This window comes from Esox lucius, chromosome 7, assembly GCF_011004845.1.
Source record: "Esox lucius isolate fEsoLuc1 chromosome 7, fEsoLuc1.pri, whole genome shotgun sequence".
Taxonomy (NCBI): Eukaryota; Metazoa; Chordata; class Actinopteri; order Esociformes; family Esocidae; genus Esox; species Esox lucius.
Window position 1 is genome coordinate 13,702,400 of NC_047575.1, and position 22,167 is coordinate 13,724,566.

A 22,167-nucleotide genomic window follows, 5' to 3' on the forward strand; every position below is an offset into this window, starting at 1 on the left:
GAGCGTTACGTTGCAATGCTATTGTTGCTAAGATACTGCTTGGCGGCCTTCTCACATGTCACACATTAACTTAATGGCTTCAGTGAGTATGTCATTCTGCCGCTCATCACCGACAACACAGTAACCCCTGATCAATCAAATTTCAATCAATCAAATGTATTTATAAAGCCCTTTTGACAACAGCAGTTGTCACAAAGTGCTATACAGAGACACCCGGCCTTAAACCCCAAGGAGCAAACAACAGTAGATGCCCCGGTCTGTCTCTCATGTGCCGGGTACCACATATAATTAAGATACCCCCTGATGCCCCGGTCTGTCTCTCATGTGCCGGGTACCACATATAATTAAGATACCCCCTGATGCCCCGGTCTGTCTCTCATGTGCCGGGTACCACATATAATTAAACAGTACCCACTGCTCTTTAACTCACTGTGTTTTCTCAGTACTTTTGACTGTAACTCGGACTGTGAAAGGAACAACCTGTGTTTAATTTTCTGCCCGACTAAATCTGTTTATTTGTTGTGACTAAAACAGTTATTCTCCACACTTGCCTTAATCCTTACATCTGTGTTAAAACAATGACTGTTTATCTGCCCAAGGGTGACATTTGATGTGCTAGGCCGGTCGGTGTTATGCCTTTTTGCCACACACACTGCGTGAGAGGAGAGCAGCAAGGCAACAGACAGACTGATTACAGGCAGGCAGTGTCTCTAATGTCACATGATGAATGTGGTTAGGGAATGGTTCTAGTCTACAAGTCCACCAAAAAGGATGGTTGAGAGCCTACTGTTCGAGCATACTAAACAATTTAATCCACATTTAATTGTTTGGTATCTATGGAGTTATTTGGGTTGCGAGTGCTATCATTCTTTTGCTCTGTTGTCTATTTACGTATACCAGGAACTACATTGTAACTATTCGCCTGATGTTAACAGACACTTCAATTAACGCCCATCTCACATTAAGCTGAAGCCAATAAAAATGTTCCCCTGACATGATGTTTCTGGGCCATCATTTTTTATTTGAGTCGAGAGTCGAGACATAACTTCCGGTAATTCATGTCTTAAATCTAGGAGAGTCTACCCCACCGGCCGGAACTAATTTGGGCAGAATCGGTTTTACCTTCGCACCCTGTGTAATACAACCTTGCCAAAAGAGGGGGAGGGAGCAATGTTCTTATCATTAGAAAAGGCACAATAAAATTAAACCATGTGGAAACAGCAGAGCCTGGAGGGATGCAGCCGCCTCACTGCTTGATTGAGAAGTATGGGCGGGTGTACTGTGTGACGTTAGGCCAGGTTGGTATTTTTCCATAACTCTGTCTCATCCACCTATATTGAACACTGTGCATCCAATGGCTTCTGGCATTTGGGGCATCCATCTTCACGACCAATGTCATCAACAATTATTATTATCGTACTCTTTCATAGAGAAATAAAGAAATGGAACCAAACCTAATGATCCTGGAAAAACATAGCACTCAACTCTGAAGTGGAAGAAGTCATATTTGTGTTCCATGTCATATTCTCTGGGTGTAGTAGACACATTACCAGAGACTACAGCAGCGGAGCACTGTTCAGTGATTGAACAACCTCTTTGCTCATCTCCAGCCCCTGAGGCGAACCCTAGAGGTGTCAAGCTCTTTGTATCATGCATTTTTCCTGCTTTAAGGAGGTCAGCGGGAGTCTGTACTGTCATGAACTGACAGAGTAATTGGGCCATCTCTGCCTATAGACAGTGGAGCAGTTTGCCCTCGGGGCAGAGAAGTGTGATACCTGCTGGATCCTATATCGGCCAGTTCCATGACTTTTTAGTGTTAACAGACTGTACATTTTTGCTTCAAGGTGAATGCATTTAATTGTGGTCTCAAGGCTTGGAGAGTGTGAACTATTTGTAAAAATAATAACCTAAAAACAGCCTACATGTATGGGCATATCAAATAAGAAATATCTGTGGTAAATCCTCTGAAATAATGATTTACCACAGAGAGTGTTGTACTGTAAATATTCAAAGATCTGAAGCATTTTTCTAGGGTGGTAGGGTAGCCTAAAGATCAAGAACGTTAGACCAGTACACAATATTGAATGAGCTGCTTGCAGTCAGGGTGGTGATGTACTTCCCTTTTACTGTAATACTGCTCGCCTGTTTCCCGCGCGCGTAGTTGTATACATTTGTCACTATATACGAAACAGTACGTACTTGTAGTATGCGATTTGAGATTCATCATTAGTCTGGATCATGACTACTGAGCTGTCCCCGAACCAGCTTCACGGGATGACCTTTCATGAAAATGAGTATATACGTAATCATCTTGAAAGAATGGATTTTAACCACCACTCTACGCCTGTGTCCTGCCTTCGTGACCGTCACATTAATAACACAGCAGTGGTAAACCATGGCTGACCAGCTCCCTTACTAATATGGCTGACCTTCTATAACACCGCAAATCAGTTTTCTGTTCTAATTCCAAATTCTTTGCCTTTCACTTTGAAATGGGAGCTGGCGAGGTGGCAGAACATTTCAGGAAATGGAGGGCTGGTGATGAGCGGCAGTGGCACATTGGGATGAGTGTTTTCAGAGGGCATAACACGGGCACAGAACGTTAATCAAGGAATGTCTCTCTGCTCTGACAAAGTCGTGATGAGACATCCTGGCCAGGGTCAAGTCTTAATTAGGCTACAATCCTCTCCCTGTGTGGGGGCAGATCAGCAGTGGTTTGAAGTTTGACAACATGGCAGAGCACTAGGGAGATCTGGAACATTTGGCAGCAATGATTTTGTTGACCTTCTGCGTAGTCCCTGAGGGACAGAGAGAAGTACAAGAAGAGACGGGAAAAAAATAGAATATCACTAAACAAGTACTTCTGCAGGCATTGGCAGGGATGTTCTTGTGTTTTGAAGTTTGAATCATTCATCCCGTGCCAACATGTTTCGGTAGCGAGTGTTTCAGGGAGGTCAGGCCCAGGTGACTATGGCTGGCTGGCACAGTAGCATAAAGACAGACGACTGCTCATCTGGCCCTGTCACTGTCCGCTGCACTGCGTGGAATGCCAAACGACAGAAGGATGCACCCAACATTACCCATGTCATCTCTCTCTCTGCACCGAGTACCAGAGTAACACTAGGATTTTTCTGCATGTCTGTTCTGCCTCCTGTCTTCACGGCAATCAGGCCTGCTGTAATAAGATTAAACTTACCTAGTCCTACAACGTCTCACAGATGGACTGTGGTTGGCCGAGAGGTAAGATGGACTGTGGTTGGCCGAGAGGTAAGATGGACTGTGGTTGGCTGTGAAAACTGAGAGATAAGATGGATTGTGGTTGGCTGTGATGACTGAGAAGTAAGATGGACTGTAGTTGGCTGTGATGTCTGAGAGGTAAGATGGACTGTGGTTGGCTGTGATGTCTGAGAGGTAAGATGGACTGTGGTTGGCTGTGATGACTGAGAGGTAAGATGGACTGTGGTTGGCCGAGAGGTAAGATGGACTGTGGTTGGCTGTGAAAACTGAGAGATAAGATGGATTGTGGTTGGCTGTTATGACTGAGAGGTAATGAGGTTAAGGAATGTTATGGTTTTATTCTGTGTGTGTGTGTGTTTGCAAGCGTAAAATCTGTGATAAAGTGGGCTTACACCATTCATAAACCCCATTGAGCACCTGAATCAGTAGCCTCATTAGATGACCAGAGACCCTGTTGAGACATAATGAAGAGTGTAGTGATCCACGTTGGACTGCCACATGAGACGAAAGCAGTAGGAAACAAAGAAATACAGTCCATATAACTACCAGAAAGCGTCTTCATGTTGTGGAGACGGTCTCATTCCTCACTGGATCTGAAACATAAAGCTAACACTACAGGGATTCAGAAGGACTTAAAAAGGTACACCATCGCACTGAGATCTATCTTCCATTGAGAATACAGGTTTATGAAGTCAATGTTTTCTCACAGCTTGTGTGCAGTGCGTGTAGGGGACAGTGGGGTAAGTTGAGTCGTTTTCTACATTCAGCATTACTACAGCAAGGGAAACAGAATAACTTTCAACAACCATATCTACATGGATTTCAGGATGTTGTGTATCCTTGAAATAATCAGAATTCTTAAAACATGTCGGTTTTAAAGAAAACCTGTCCACAAACCATGTGGGAGAAGCTTCCTACATATTTCTTCACTTATAAACAAGCATCATGAAAGCTCAGATGCAATAGATGAATATGCTTACCACCTTCACCATTCGTGGACATAATGAAATGATTACACACTCCATAATTATTTAATCGGATGACTCTGATATTTTTTATGGTTTCCTAGAACCAAGGGGTGGCACAACTCACCCTTGGGCTCCAGTAACCCCGCTCTCCCCTTTATGTTTTCTGTAAACACACATGCAATGGTTATTCATCTGTAGCCTTGCCTGACTTCACTGAGGGGGTAGATCCCATTACATTTAAGACCATCAAGCTCCATAACCTTTAAGCTTCTTTCGTTTTTCACCTATCAACTTATCAGAGAGGCTTCCTCCCTGTATTTGGGGGAGCAGATGACAGCAGAGTGGGTGTGGGATGGAGCCTGTGAATGGATATGCATAGATGTGATGTGTTCCAGACCCTACAGCAATGACAACCTTACTTCTCAGGTAGTAACGCAGCAACACATTCATCTCCACCCCCTCCATCTCCCTGTCTCCCCGGTTTCAGGGCCCGCCCCCAGATCCACCCGAGGGATTATGGCACCTATGGATTTCACCTGAGCCGTCACTTTGTCGGCCTCTCATTAATCCACTGGTTAACATTACAATGGCAAGTGTTCTCCGAGGCACCCCCATGGTAAGCTAGACAGAGTTCGCCGGGAATAAGATAAACAGCGACCCCCGTCTCTGGTTGGCTTTCTTTCGTCATGATGTGCCTCAGGCTAATAAACCACCTGTATATACGGGCCCCTGCCCACCAGGCAGTACTCGTCTGTAAATCTCCAAAGGCGAAGCGAAGAGGGAGGGCTGTGGGCTATAGATGGAGTTTAAAACAGGGCCGATGTCGATAAAGCTAGAAGCTCTGTAGCTCTCGACCTCCCGTTGACCTTAAGAGTTATTGAAACAGTAAGTCAGCAGACTAAATCCTCGCCAGCTTGGAGCCATCTCTTCCAGCCATAATGGCCCTTCTACAGTGTCCTGAGCCCAGGATTTTTCGGGCAGACAGAAGAGAAGCTGTGAGATTCCTGCTGTGCTGACCACTGATGATGCAGTGATGTAACCGACAAACACAGAGGACAAAACCTGCAGCCATCACCACAATGGGCAGGAAACCTCAGGGAAAAGAGTGTTGGCAGAACAACACATGCTTCTGAAAATACATGGAAACTGACACTTTCCCCATGCCTACACGTGTGGGATATAACTTGTAACAGTCCTTTAGAACCAAAATACTGAAACACATCTCTTTGAAGAGAATGTACAATTCTCTGTCACAATATTACCATGCGTCAAACGCACTTTATGTAAGGGAATATAAAGACTGCAGGTTCAGTGTCTGCTGTTTTTCCATCCAAATGCAAGAGCCTTTGTGTTTGTTCTAATGATGAAAATGGGCGTCACCTGGTTCACCAGGAAGTTAATATTTCAGTTGGTATTGATCGTGCTTTGAAAAACAGTCAGAATGCTACTACTTTTATGTTGGGTAGGAATTCTTCTGGATGAATGATGGGCAGAGAGGCTTCAGAATGTCCACACCTTTTTAAAGATGGATGCGCTCCATACACCCAAGTACACAGATACTCAGTGTTGCTCATTCTGAAGGCAGTGCAACACACTGGGCTCAAAAAGAATAGGACATCACAGTAATACATATTTCATCAGGGTAGACACTCAATCACTTCCCAACAGAAAACACAGAGAATCCTTCAGTTAAGGGCCTATCTTGAGAACAGCATAGATACTAAAGCATTATTCCCATGTGAAGTATGTAATCACCCATTAAAACTAATGTCAACCTCTGAAAAGGAGAAAGCGTTGTCTGCATTCAATCGCTGATGTAATCATTTTCACACAGACAACTGAAGACCAAGAAGCAGATGAAAGAACTGTATCTTTATTAACGTAAAGAACAGCAAAACCTGGACAAAGGGAGGTTAAAAAGAACATTCTCCATAATTTAGACCCACAAACAAACCTTCACAATACGAGAGTAAAAGGAACACTTTCGAAGTAAATCTTCTACAAAAAAAAACAATTCCACTTCTGACTGAATGATGTCATCATTACGTAGTCTTTTAAACATTAACACTGCGAGTGTTGAAATAAAGCTCCTTGCTTTCACTGTGCCTTCACATCAACAAAAAGCTCAAATTACATCAGATTTGCTGGCTACTTACAATTTGTATCATTCAGTATTAAATTCTTATACCCTTTAATACAGCAGGAATTGAGCACAGTGCCACAAACTTCATAAGGTGCAGGTTTCCACACAGGTTAAATATGCAAGCGCACTGATTCCTGAAACTAGGTCACTGTGATGAAAGTTGTCAAATGTGCTTGGCTGTAATACGTTGGGGTCACAGAGCTAGTGAACCAACCCAAACTGAAAGCAGTCAGAGAACTGTAGTTCTGAATAAAACTCTTATACTTAATGTATAATTGATCATATCTTTTATCAAAGCAAGCACAAGCAAGCAAAAGCAACCTAACCAATTTATAGTCAAAACTATTCTAAGGTATAACCTCAAATATTAATGGGGAAATGTTTCCCACAATCTACTTTTCTCTAAAGCATGCAGAGAAAAAAAAAAAGCTAAAGAAAATAATAGGTTATTTGGCCCTAAATATAATGGACTTCACAGCCCACCATTCAACAGTGAAAGGAAGTGGTTCTCTTCAGGGTGACAGTCACTCTGTCAGTCTTGTCTGCTGTGTTTTCAGTCACCAACAGGAGGCTCTTTCTGCCGGATCTGTGTTGGACTCCCTTGGATGTCCGCTGCAATTTGCTGAGAAAGTAAGGGGTCTGGCTGGGCATCTGAAGTCAGACCATACTGAGTAGTATTTTAGCACTGCCTTCACATCCTTCACTGAGGCTGTACAGGCATCACATGGAGAGTTCTCATCCTTCACAACCTTGATGCATGCAGGTCAGGGACTGGGTATGCAAATGTAATCTCCCACACAACTTGTGTGCTTTATCAAATCGTGTCTTAATCAACACCCTTCAGACATACTCAATGCCAAACCCAATCACTCAGAGCAAAACACAAAACATTGCCATATCCTAGGGCGCATGCTTTCTATGTTTTTCCTCTAAAAGGTCATTTTTGGCAAAGCAAATAATCTGAGAATAATGGAGACACAGTATGGAAGAGGCAACCCATTGTAAACTGTACATATTGAGGGAGACACCTCAATTCTGGTCTTATAGCTTTCAGACTATATTTCAGCTGTGGAATGAATCCCAATGACCTCCTCCATTTTCCACTAAGTCAAAGTGTGGACAGTACATGTATTTCTGTTGTGTTTATAATTATATTTATAAGCTGCATGTGTTATCCTTGCCTTTCTATGTCACAGTACCTCACAGAAATGACACTCCCAATTTCCGGGTGTTCCATGGTGCTATCAATCATGACAACACAGATTGTGCAGGTGGGTTCCCTGTCCCCGACAGGATTTGTTTATGTCTTGCTACCTTTTTGCATTGAATCACAGTGTAAACACCACAAACAAAATGACTAGCATGAACTAAAGCGCAGCCCACATGACAGAGCTAACCATGACAGAGCTAACCACCAACAGGTGCAGAGTTGATGTCTCAATGAGCCACATGTCAAAACATAACAAATCCCTTTTTCGCCGTTCAGATATCCTCCCCATTCAAAGTCTTGTATGTTCACTAACAATGTCCTGGAAATCCCGACAGTTATTAGTTATTTGCAGAGCGGTGGGCAGACAACGGAGAAAGGGCGCGCTAATGCCTGGGGTCCTGTCGTTGAGAAGGACACTTCATCACGGGATTGCAAAGACTGGCGCGGCCAATGAAAAGAGCTCCTGGCAGAGTCCACAGTTGTCTGCAAGCTCTATTGGTGGAGGAATTGTCCAGTTCCTCAGTACTTCAGGACATGCAGTTACATCGCAGGGGGGACAAAGAACAGCAGGGACAGCAGCATCACTGGCAGACAAAGACATCTGCTTGTTCACAGTCAGGTATGAAAAGTGCACACGATGTACTGATCTTACGGAGAAGCCAAGTCGCCTGATGCTAAGCACCTCCAATGTCAACGTCTCCAATGTCAACGTCTCCAATGTCAACGTCTCCAATGTCAACGTCTCCAATGTCAACGTCTCCAATGTCAACGTCTCCAATGTCAACGTCTCCAATGTCAACGTCTCCAATGTCAACGCCGCAGCGCACGGAAGGGGTTCCAGAGCTGAATGTACCTTCAACATGTAGGCCCCAATGAGAGCGCAGTACTGATCAAGTACATTAGAATGAACCGGACTCATCATACTCCACAAACTCTATTTCAGTTCACAGTATCTACAAAATTCAAAACGTAACAACTCTGTGAAATAATTACAGTATTTGCCCTTATTTAAATATTTTGTTGATTTGTTTATTTGCTTGTCTACTGCTTTCTACCCCGCAACATTTGTTATGACACAATAGGCTATATTACATATAAAATGTATATGTCTTAAATCGTATGTTAATTTGCATAAATATACTGACTACGGTATATATGTAATCATATATAAATATATTCCTTATATATGAAGCTATACTGTAGCTATGAACCCTTGGCCTTTTTAGAAGGACAAGCACCCAATCCAACAGAGATGGAACACTGTACGTTATCTTAGTGAGCGACTGAAATACTGACAGTAAGCCTGACGTTGCAATATGACACACGACATCACTGGAGGTTGTGGACTTACACATGTACAGATTGTCATGCATATGTTTGATACGTTGTACATGGTTTGGGTTTTTAACACACCTTCAGAGAAAGTCACAACTAAACGGTCACTGTTCTAGCCGTTTGCAAGGTGTTACATTGAATGCCGCCTTGTTTTCGAGAGATCGCATAGCACGTTCCCACGTCCGTCGTGTTCCCGGCAAGAGATCTGCTTAACAAGGGGTGAAAGATGCTGGAAAGGTCACGTGCAATGACATTACTTAACGTAACTTTCACGGCAACTATTAGCGTCATCACACACAGGCTGTATGCTTTCAACACAGCATCTTTTTGGCATAACAAGCGCCCCTATTTCAGCCCTGCTGTTTTTACATGTAACAGTCTAACAACATGCCTGGCGATGTGCGGCCTCCACTGAGGTATGTTGTACGTAAGGTACTCAGGCTCCCGTCCGAAGGAACACCTACTTGCTTCATGTAATTAAAGTGGCACACAAATACAACTAAATCGAATGGGAATGGGACCTCATGGGTCATGAGCATCTTAAAGAATGAAGTTGCCTTTTCTAAACGGGGGCCTCAAATGCGTATTGTAATCCCCTAGAGAAAAGAAAGCCCACGGACAGGCACAAGGGTCAAAGCTTTCATCAGAAAACATTATCAACTCAAAGTCAAGAATATTCACTTTAGATTGAACGTGATTTAACAAATGAATGCGTTCCTATACAAGTGAACAGGTGAGCGTGTCCCTATGCTGATGACCTGTTATCCACTCTACTGTATTCTAGACATCAGTCTGAGGTAATGAAGAGACATCCCATGGGCTGTAGGCGGAGGAGAGAAGGGGCCGAATCCATATGGACACCAGCATGTTTTTGCGTGTGTGAGTGTGGGTTTGTAGGTGTTTGCGTGTGCTGTACGCTTCGTCTCGATGATGTGGGTATTCAAAAAGGCACACTGCTTCTTTCTTTTTGAGCATACTCAGCCTGTTAAAACAATAAGTGTCACTGGACTGGAAAATGCACAGGCAGGCCCATAGGACACAAAAGCAATTCCAGATGATATTGCGTTGGGTCTATTGAGATTCAGCGCTAGCAGAAGGGCAGAGGATTATTAATGACCTTCCTACGGAACTCTACAGGCAGCCTCTGGCTATAAGAGCCTACCATGGAGCCGAGCAGCCAATGGCTCTCCTGGCTGCTTTCTGACGCATTTCAGAGTGAATGGTGAGTGTGTGTGTGTGTCTGCCGAGCGTGGGTATGTATGTGTTGACAAACAGTGATGCAGCAGGACCCAATTCTCTGTAATGAGCTACCGCGAAAGGTTCGAACACATGGCCCCGACCCTCTCATTTCTGAGAAGAGAAACGCCGTCTGACTAATGAAACAAACGAACAATCAGGAAACAACAAATCGATATGGTTCTGTATGCACGAATCTATGAATGTTTGTCATTGATCTGGCTGACATTTGCTAATCTCCAAATGAAGTCCAAAACAATGGTGGACATGTTGTGGATCTCTGGTGGATCTCTTGGGCCCAGCCTAGTTTGTTCTGCTGATTTTAATCCTGGGCAGTGGACCTGGGAGGGGGGATAGCGCGTGGCTTGCTGTTGATGTAGGTGGCCCAGTAGACGAGGTTGAAGATGAAGAACAGCACAGGAAAGATGATGCGTGATATCTTGTCCACTTTGCTTACGCGGTTGTAGGACTTTATGGCTTCCACGTATGAGTCGTCCATTTTGGGGACCTTGTGGTGGTGGTGGTGGTGGTGCGCGGCTGTGGTGGCACTCCTGGAGACGGTGGTTAAACCCGGGTCCTTCGCCACATTGATGGTGTAGGTGGTTCCAACTATGTTAAATGTATTATTAGCCTTTTTGGAAAGAGAGGAAGATTCTCTTCTCTGTAAAGAGAAGAGAAACAATGAAAATTAGGGCTGGCTCTCACTGAACCCAACGAAAGCCTGGTTTTCAAAACGACAACATTAGCTTCTACTGTTTTTAACAGAGTGTGCGATAGTGTTTAAAAAGCATGATGGAAATAGTATGATGTCCCTATTCTACACACCATTGGGTTCGAAGCCAAGCCGAAATAACTCAAGCCTCTAGTGTCGAGATCGGGGATGTAGCCCTCCCAGCCAAGAGAAAAGGCCAGGGTCATAGAACATTACGCATCTACGCTCTAATAAGTGACAAATATCATGAGCCTCCCCGACAAAACATACATAGAGACCAGAGTGCAGTGAGAAGAGAAACACCCCAGGGAAAGGCATGCAAGAGCCTTGTAACACAGCACGCAGGTCAAAAAGTCATGAGCGCAAAAAAAAAGTCCATAGGCAATATCATGGTTTAATTTTCGTGAGGCTTGTTATTTTCTGAACTATGGATAGGAATCGGGCAGAGGAAAGGGTCGGCCTGGACTGGTTAGTGTTGCCTAGGAGCAGAACTAAACCAGTTCACCTGTAAATGGGCCTGACAATCTGCACTCTGAGGACTGAGGCTGCAGAGTAAACAGGCCCTAGATTAGGAGGCGAGGGGATAAAAAACGGATGCGTTGGAGACAGTGTCAGGTTTATATATATTTCTCCCTATTTTACCGTGTTTTCCTGTCTTTCCAATTTCAAGATGTCCAATTCACATTTATGGCCTGCCTCGTCACAGTTACACTCAGTGAGACATATGATCAACATAAGTCCTCGGATGAACATTCCGCCAAGCCATTCAGCTTCTTATCACACTGCTTGCTCAATGAGGCAGTTTTTGCCGGTAACTACACGTTTGGAGGAGAGCGCGGTCTACAGCCAACAACTACAATTGAGCTTGAAGGTACCCTACTTATCAGAAGTGGTTGGAAGCCCTCCACCCCAGGCAGCCCAGATTAGAGCCCTAGCCGCAATTATTCAGCCAATACTAAAGAAATACACCTCATGCAGTCTTACATCCACTAATGAGTATCACCTACTTGGCTGCCATATAGAGGCCGGGACCAATGAAGAAGGTCATATGGAATATTACAACCAGGTACTTTGACAACAGCATCTAGGTGATTCGATCCTACTGGGAAAGCAGTTCAGTAAGCCTTCCAATCAGAAATACTTCAAAGCAAAAATAAATGAGCAGTAACAATGTTGATAGATATTGGGCATGAAAAGTAGCTGAATTACACAATGTGTGAGAGTATTAACGATCTCTGTAGGAAGGACACTAGGTAGGAAATGTGATGACCCATTTCTGATGGGTTCCACACATCCTGTCCATACCTCCTGATAGGAGTTTTCCATATGACTGTCATAAACTCTATGAAAAGACCCATGGACCGTAGGTTAGCACATACCATTGTGAGGAAACCTCTCTTTACCTGATGATATGCATGTATTTTAGTTCTATTCTCTTGTTAGAGGAGTGGTTCGTTATCTTGTGCTATATGAGGTACCGTATCACAAGCAGTTGGTATCTACTACTGAGGGGCCTCACACAACCTGATAAGCTGTGGAGCCAAGAAACTTAAGAGGGGACACTATTAGGCCATGTAAGGTTAGGATATAGAATACACGTATGTGATTGGAAGACAGATATTGGAGGGGATGTGCTGGGGCATAAATACTGTGTCCACTTTGTAATCATTGGAGAGAAAAATGAGAAAGAAGGAAGGTTAACATCGTAGCCTCATGCTGAATAAAGATGGCTCTCTCCTGACTTCCGGTTGCATTTAATTTGTTCATGGATCAAACTTGGACAGAATCTAACAAATCTAATGTAAAGCAGAGAAAGATCATGTAGTCTGTCTGAAGGTGATGCTGGCTGAGCTACGACTGGACCTGGACTTCATGTTTTAGACCGGACTCTGTCTGCAGGGTCGGACCTGGACTTCATGTTTTAGACCGGACTCTGTCTGCAGGGTCGGACCTGGACTTCATGTTTTAGACCGGACTCTGTCTGCAGGGTCGGACCTGGACTTCATGTTTTAGACCGGACTCTGTCTGCAGGGTCGGACCTGGACTTCATGTTTTAGACCGGACTCTGTCTGCAGGGTCGGACCTGGACTTCATGTTTTAGACCGGACTCTGTCTGCAGGGTCGGACCTGGACTTCATGTTTTAGATCAGACTCTGTCTGCAGGGTCGGACCTGGACTTCATGTTTTAGACCGGACTGTCTATCCAATATCACTGGCGGGAGGCAGTCTCTCAGCAGTGATGGCTGCTGCCCTCTGGACGCCCCGAGGCTTTCAAAGGGTATTGATTCATCCTGCTCCAACAACACCCCAGGCTCCTTATATCACAGCCGCGGCTTAGATCAGCATGAGGGAGGGATGACTATTAACAAGCGTCTCATGACCCTTAGCACTGCTACCTAAGCTCATTCATCCCCGGCATCAGGTCTGTTCCCAGCCTGCCAACCTCACATCCCCGCCCCAGCCTGTGTACACCTGGCAGTCAGCTGGTGGAGGGAGTCTCCATTATACCATTCTACTACAGGACAAATGAAACATAGCATGAGACTAAACACAACATTGTCCTGCATATAATGAAACATAGCATGAGACTAAACACAACAATGTCCTGCATAAAATGCAACACAGCATGAGACTAAACACAACAATGTCCTGTAAATAATGAAACATAGCATGAGACTAAATACAACAATGTCCTGTTTATAATGAAACATAGCATGAGACTAAACACAACAATGTCCTGCATAAAATGTAACACAGCATGAGACTAAACACAACAATGTCCTGTATATAATGAAACATAGCATGAGACTAAATACAACAATGTCCTGCATATAATGAAACATAGCATGAGACTAAACACAACAATGTCCTGCATAAAATGCAACACAGCATCAGACTAAACACAACAATGTCCTGTAAATAATGAAACATAGCATGAGACTAAATACAACAATGTCCTGTTTATAATGAAACATAGCATGAGACTAAACACAACAATGTCCTGCATAAAATGTAACACAGCATGAGACTAAACACAACAATGTCCTGTATATAATGAAACATAGCATGAGACTAAATACAACAATGTCCTGTATATTGAAACATAGCATTAGACTAAACACAACAATGTCCTGCATATAATGAAACACAGCATGAGACTAAACACAACAATGTCCTGCAAATAATGAAACACAGCATGAGACAAAACACAATGTCCTGCATATAATAAAACATAGCATGAGACCAAAGACAACAATGTCCTGCATATAATGAAACATAGCATGAGACTAAACACAACAATGTCCTGTTTGTAATGAAACACAGCGTGAGACTAAACACAAGAATGTCCTGTTTATAATGAAACATATCATGAGACCAAACACAAGAATGACCTGCATATAATGAAACACAGCATGAGAATAAACACAACAATGTCCTGCTTAAAATGAAACACAGCATGAGACTAAACACAACAATGTCCTGTTTGTAATGAACCACAGCATGAGACTAAACACAACAATGTCCTGTATATAATTAAACATAGCATGAGACTAAATACAACAATGTCCTGCATATAATGAAACATAGCATGAGACCAAACACAACAATGTCCTATTTATAATGAAACATAGCATGAGACTAAACACAACAATGTCCTGAATATAATGAAACATAGCATGAGACTAAACACAACAATGTCCTGCATATAATGTAACACAGCATGAGACTAAACACAGCAATGTTCTGTGTATAATGAAACATAGCATGAGACTAAATACAACAATGTCCGGTATATAATGAAACACAGCATGAGACTAAACACAATAATGTCCTGCATATAATGAAACATAGCATGAGACTAAACAAAACAATGTCCTGTTTATAATGAAACATAGCATGAGACTAAACACAACAATGTCCTGTTTATAATGAAACATATCATGAGACCAAACACAAGAATGACCTGCATATAATGAAACACAGCATGAGAATAAACACAACAATGTCCTGCTTAAAATGAAACATAGCATGAGACTAAACACAACAATGTCCTGTTCGTAATGAACCACAGCATGAGACTAAACACAACAATGTCCTGTATATAATTAAACATAGCATGAGACTAAATACAACAATGTCCTGCATATAATGAAACATAGCATGAGACCAAACACAACAATGTCCTATTTATAATGAAACATAGCATGAGACTAAACACAACAATGTCCTGAATATAATGAAACATAGCATGAGACTAAACACAACAATGTCCTGCATATAATGTAACACAGCATGAGACTAAACACAGCAATGTTCTGTGTATAATGAAACATAGCATGAGACTAAATACAACAATGTCCGGTATATAATGAAACACAGCATGAGACTAAACACAATAATGTCCTGCATATAATGAAACATAGCATGAGACTAAACAAAACAATGTCCTGTTTATAATTGTTGTATTTATATAATGAAACATAGCATGAGATTAAACACAACAATGTCCTGCATATAATGAAACATAGCATAAGAATAAACACAACAATATATTTTATGTAATGAAACACACAGTAAACTCCAATTGAATATTTGGATCGAGGGACTATGTACAAAACATTCTGTAATTTACCCTCAAATTAAAGCTGACTGTCTCCACTTCAACTCCTTAATCATTATGTCATTTCAAATATCGAGTAAAGTTAACGTTTGTCACTGTCCAAACAACACGATTCCACTGGAAAAATCTGAGATTTGTGGGATTATAGGAAGGCGTTAGGCAGTGTTGGCAGTGAAGGATTGTTCTGTGTGCTCTCCTTCCCCCTGACCTGTGTATTATGACCTGTCTCCATGGTCCCGCTGGCAGGAGGCGTTAGCGGTCTTATGGACAGTACTAGTGGTTTGCGTGTACGGTACGCGTGTACATGTGAGCATGCATTGTGTGTGTACTGTATGACCGTAAGTGTGTGTGTGTGTGTGTGTGTGCCATACTGCAGTGTGTCACAGAACGTCTGTCAGCCAGCATGAATTAAACATGACAGAAAACCCCCAATCAAGGTAAATGCTGCCTCTCCTCTGCACAAATGCCCTCCTTGCACTTTCTCCCCCCAACCCCACTTTCTCTCACTCTCCCTTTTTGCTTATCTAACATCCCCCCCTCCACTTCCTCACACAATTCCTCAAACTAAACATTATGCAGCATAATCTATGTGGGGAAATGATATGAAGGTTCCTGCAGTATGTGTCAACATTTGTGTGATTACAAGTATTGTGTTTATTCATAAAGAATGAGTTTAAATATTACATGTACAGTTACATTACACTTGATCAAAATACCTCAGTGAACTCATTCATCATTAGGGGTTTAAATTGCCCTAGAGGCACCAGGAAACGTAATTCATTTAGTAAATAATTCAGAAAAAGGGGGGTGTTAAAACTAAAGGCGTATTCCCCAAACCTAAAGGAGACAAGAGGGACCTTGAGTTTGCTAAGGCTGCAAAAGGATTTGGTACCTAAATTTTTTACCCCCTTTTCCTCCCAATTAGTGATGTACAATTAGTAGCTATGACCTTGTCTTATCGTGTTTCCTTCCACACCACTGGCTCAACTAGGGAGTTTGCCAGGACCAACTAGCTAAGAAGTAATGCTACTCTGGCTAACGACCACAATTAGCCTGCAGGCGGACAACCAGCCTGAGGGAGTTGCTAGAGCGCGATAAGCAAAGGAATGGTTTACGGCCCTTAGCCCAAGGCTTTGTAGGGCCACTATGCACTCTGGAGACTCCCGGTCATGGCTGACTGTGACACACCTTGGTATTGAACCCAGGGTGGAGTGGTGCCTCCACACTATGATGTAAAGCCTTATACTGTTATGCCCCTCTGCAGGCCCTTTTGTTTTATTACTTTAACAGAGTAGTTAGGTGTGTCAAAAGTTTGTTGGGCAGAGCCCTGTAAACAAAAAGGGAGCATTGAAGTAATTTGCGAGATTTTGTTAGGTCCAGTTGACCTTGCAATAATGGGTATTAAACCAATCACCTGCGATGAAACAAACAGAGCTGTGGTAAACTGCATCAAAAGGTTTACGAAGATCGGTTGCTGGCATTTGACAGATGGAGTGACAATAGTCGAGAACTGACCGGAAGTCTTCTGTTTCCAGCCATAAAAAGAGGCATGATCTATAAAAAGGGTCCACATTACATCTCAGCTTCTCAACTACATAGCTAATCTACACAACCGTTCAAAAGTTTTGAGTAACTAAGAAATGTCCTTGTTTTCGAAACAAAAGCAAATTATGTCCATCAAAATAACACCGAATTGATGAGAAATACAGTGTAGATGTTCATAATGTTGTGTATGACTAAAACAGCAGATTTTTTATGGAATTTCTACATAGGTGTTAGAGGTCCATTATCAGCAACCATCAGTCCTGTGTTCCAATGGTACCTTGTGTTTGCTAATCCAAGTTTATTATTTTAAAAGGCAAATTGATCATTAGAAAACACTTTTGCAAATATGTAAGCACAGCTGAAAAATTAAATAAAAGATAAAATAAGCAATAAAAGTGTCCTTCTTTAGAGTAGTTGAGTATCTGGAGCATCAGCAATCATGGGTTTGATTACCAAATCGCCAGAAACTCATCAGTCCATTCTTGTTCTGAGAAATGAAGGCTATTCTATGTGAAAAATTGCCAATGAAGATCTCGTTTTACTACTCCCTTCACAGAACAGCGCAAACTGGTTCTAACCAGAACAGAAAGGAGTGGGAGGCCCTGGTGCACAACTGAGCAAGAGGACAAATACATTAGTGTCTAGTTTGAGAAACAGACACTTCACAGGCCCTCAACTGGCAGCATTATTAAAGAGCACCCGAAAAACACCAGCATCAACATCAACAGTGATTAAGCAATTCCTGGATGCTGGCCTTCTAGACAGAAAAAGCCATATCTCAGACTGGCCAATGAAAAGAAAAGATTAAGATGGGCCAAAGAACACAGACACTGGACAGAGGAAGATTGGAAAAAAGTGTTTTTTGAGGTGTTCTGGTTTACAAAAAAGAACATTTGTCAAATTCTTTGGTGTTGGTAAAGTGGAACATTTGTACAAGGAAGGCTATCACTCCATTTTGCAACACCATGCCATACCCTGTGGATGGTGCTTGATTGGAGCCAGTTTCCTCTTACAATGACCCAAAGCACAGCGCACATTTATTATTTGAGCTATAAATTATTATTTCTAACCTAGTCAATGACTTAATTTACCATTTATTTGGCAATATTTCTTATTCAAACATTTCATGTATGTTTTCATGGAAAACCAGGACATTTTTAAGTGACCTCAAACTTTTGAATGGTAGTGTATGTGTTTTTGAATGTTAAATCATTGCATGCACAGATACAGGCAGCAAACCGATCGATGAGAGAACATTTTAATTAATAAATGACCACATTTCCATGATAAATAATTGTGTGGCATTTACACATACATAAAATAAATTATGAAAAAAAAACAAAACAAAAAAAACATTATATTTTAAGTCTCACTATTTCAAAACTAATTAATAACTGAGGAATTACACAAATAGGTTGATTCAAACATATTTATTAATATATTTTATCTAGAAATAAGCAACAATAGCAGTATCAATATGTAAAATTATAAATATGTATACGGTACCTTCACAGATTTAACAATAAAACATTGAGGCATGGTTTCCCAGACAGAGATTAAATTTAGTTTTAGAGTAAAAATTACTGTCAATGAAGAATCTCCATTGAAATAGCTTTTTAGTCTAGCACTAGGCATAATCCCTGTCTGGGAAACTGCCACAAAATGTACATAACAGGTATACTATGCATGTGATCAGGGTGATGGTCGTCTCTGATAAAGCAGCCTCACCCATATTAGAAACATCCACACATATCTTACATTTTGCACACCCTGGGTTTGGACCTTTGTCTATCCACAACGAATATTGTGGCCTGGCGTTGTGTGGCCTGGCGTTGTTGAAAGCATATTCCCGGCATTGCTTCTTAGTGAGTTGTAGGTGGCGTGCCGGCTATGTTCCGTTAGCTGGCTACTTGGAGGGCAGTGTAACATAAGTGTGAGGTAAATGATATGACAAGCTTGAGCGGTGAAAGGTTGCAAGCAGTCAATATGATAAGATCAAGAGTTGATAATCTGACAAACTGTGGTTCAGAATGGTTCATACCTCAACAAATGTGAGGTATTCAGCCCATGAGATTAAGTCCAGCAATTATCAGTTTTATCATCAACTATCAGCAATTTTCAGCAATTAAAATACAATTGAATTAATGATTTAATTATTAACTACATGAATAAATAATTTCCATGACTTTAATGTTTTAGTTTTTGTCCAAAGCTTTTCCAGGCCTGGAAAACACAAATCTCAAATTCCATGACTTTTCCAGGATATCCATGACCATACGATCCCTGATAAATGGGATACTTCTGTATGACAAAATAGGGGCAACAACCAGAGCCAGAGGGACTCTACAACCGTTGAGGTCAATTACCTACCTGTACCTTTCGCTAGTTCTCCACTCCCAGCATCCACAGGGACCCGGCCTATCTGAGCCTCTCAGAGCCCTAGGTCAATGAGGTCACCACCAGGCCTCGTCAAAAGGAGAGGATGCAGTCATAGCCTTCATTGGCCAGGGACGCTACTTTCAACAGCACACTAAGCCAAGTGTCCCTCCTCTTTCTCCGAGGAACAGTCATTTAACTACGCCCCCACCCCACTTCATGTGCAGGCTGTATTCTGTGAAGCTAAGCCTCTAAATGAGGATAACAGAGCGTTTCATCCTTCAGCTCTCCAGAAGCTTTTATCAGCGAGGCGCTGTGATGGGTGTGCTATCGCTAGCCGAGTGACCCCTACTCTAACGTATCCATCACCACAAACCGCCTGGTCAGCACAAGCCCAAGAATACAGACGGACATCCTGCTGCCGCTGGCATTAAGACAAAGCATCAAAGACAAATACTGTATTGTAATTCACAGAATCATCAGTCACCCAGTGACTACAGAGGCTTCCTGTCAGCATTACCAATCACACCGACAACCACCAAGGCAACCTACAAAGACCTAAAGGAATAATGGGAGAGTTTGACTGATGGTCGTGAGTCCTCCGTTCTCAGCATATTATCAAACGCATTTCCGGCACATCTGTAAGCATTTATACAAATGTTGACTGAAGCTCACGTAGAACACAGTAGACTTTTGACTTCTAAATCGAGTCAAAGATTACACTTCTGAAACTTCCCGGGAGTTCTCCACCTACTATAAATATCCTCACAGCTGTTAACAGGCAACACATTCCCTAATTGTACCCAAACTTATCAAGTGTCCTATGGGTCTTATAACAGCACAATATCGCCAAAGTTACAACCAGACACAACCAGTTCCTCATATCCCCATACCTAATATTCAATGTCTGTCTGTGATGTAGACAGGGTGGATGCGTGGCATGTGAGACAACTAACGTTGGAGAATGGCCCAATTGACACGGGCGCGCACATGGGGTGATCGAGTTCTTAAGTTTTCAATTTGAGTTGAAGCCTATCGAACCCATCACCAAGAGACCACTGGATTACATGCTTTTGGGGGCCATGAGTTCCGTTTGATATTCAGCCTGGTTTGGCATCTGTTTGAGTGTGATACACACTGGTTTCCGGCGTCCAGGACACCTGCTCTGGGAGTTGCTTCCCCAGCGCGTTCGGGAACTCAGGTCCTCCTCTGTGGGGTTGTTAATGAATAAATAAAGTGTCTCTTTACAGATTACCCAGGGCTACCTTCTCCAGTAGGCTGGGATGGGACTTTCTATCAGTGTCTCACAGGTGCAATAACCCCTCATTCTCACTACTACACCATACGAGAGCTCTGCTAGGCATTCCTCACCACATCTCTGAGCCATTAACTCTGAAGACACTCATTTTTCAGGAGGTTATCGGAAGAGGGTAGATAGAGAGCAAATAATCCAGAATAAGCAAAAAGCCACTCGACAAGAGAGAGGAAGAGTATAGGGAGAGAGGGAGCGAGGAAGAGATGGAGACAGGCTCATTTTGGACCCACTATCTGGCAGATTAATGAGGATGGAGACCCCGTTGTGATGAGCCACTTCTCCACAACACCAGGAGGTAGCGGAGCAGCTAGGGAGCGGTTGAGGACCTCCACCGCCTCTCTCAGGGACTGAAGATGTGCGTGTACTGGGGGTGTACATGTGTGTTTCAACATGAAGGAGCCGGGGCCGGTAGCTACAGAACTCACCCTCATTTCCTGGGCCTCCTTTTTGCCGTCCCACGCCCAGCTGCGCTTGGTGAAGTAGTTGACCGTGGCAAACTCTATCAAGGCAGAGAAGACGAAAGCATAGCAGACTGCCATGAACCAGTCCATGGCTGTAGCATAGGCCACCTTAGGCAGGGAGTTCCTGGCACTGATACTGAGGGTGGTCATGGTTAGAACTGTGGTGACCCCTGGGGATGGAAAGAAGAGACGCAACGGGAAAAAGAAAGGGTTACAGTTTTGATGGACATACTCTTTCACACAAATATGCTCACACAAACAGTTAGAGCTACATTGTATTCGGAAAGTGTTCAGATCCCTTCACTTTTCCCACATGTTGTTACCTCACAGCCATATTCTAAAATGGATTCCATCAATCTTTTTCTCACTTTGCAAGATATATACCTTGTTTTACAATCGTAGTGAGATTGTAGTGAGGACCTCACTAAGATGGTAAAACAGAAACATAAACACACACACACAACTGGGACAAAAGCATTGTGTCATGCGCGGAAAAAGTGTCAACGCTGAACATTTTAGTGGATGCTGTCACAGGCTGCCGTGGCATATGGCCGAAGTGACGACTGAAGGACGCAATCAGACCTCGGCGGACATAAAAACCTGATTGTGCTATAAAAAACCAAAATCAATTCCCAATTCAAATAGCTTTGCGGAGTAAGTGCTACGGACGCAGCTCCAAGCTAACCTCTTTAACCTCGGCTTCAAGGGCTGCCTTAACATCCAGGCTCGCCCTCCGCCGAGGCTCGCAGAGCCACGTACTTGGAGGCGCCCCGCGGGAGACCTCGGCTGAGCCCGTCGGATGACACACAATAATCCCCATATTGATACAGCACAGGCGGCTAGGTGGTCTCCCGCCGTCTGTCCTCGGAACACAAGAGAACCGTTGGCAGAGGGAGAGGAGGCATGGAGTGGGGGTGGGGGTGGCGAACCGGCGGTCTGGCACACCGAAAGCCTGCTGGCTGATCGCCTCATGGAGGTGAGGGGTGTTCACGTAGACCTGCAGCTGGA

The 22,167-nt window shown here is 43.0% G+C and overlaps 1 protein-coding gene across 4 annotated transcripts in view; it reads right to left on the reverse strand.

Moving 5' to 3' along the window:
- Positions 1-6,062: 6,062 nt before the first annotated feature.
- Positions 6,063-22,167, reverse strand: part of gabra3 (gamma-aminobutyric acid type A receptor subunit alpha3) — a 158,029-nt gene continuing 141,924 nt past the window's right edge. For 3 of the 4 annotated variants that reach the window (XM_020048670.2, XM_020048669.2, XM_013134523.3), the window contains 2 exons: positions 21,124-21,329; positions 6,063-10,790 (listed from right to left, as the gene is read on the reverse strand). In XM_020048670.2, coding sequence (XP_019904229.1) covers positions 10,452-10,790; positions 21,124-21,329 — 545 coding nt within the window. In that variant the 3' untranslated portion in view covers positions 6,063-10,451. The remainder of the gene's footprint in view (positions 10,791-21,123; positions 21,330-22,167) is intronic. The other variant, XM_020048672.3, reaches the window with a different exon arrangement.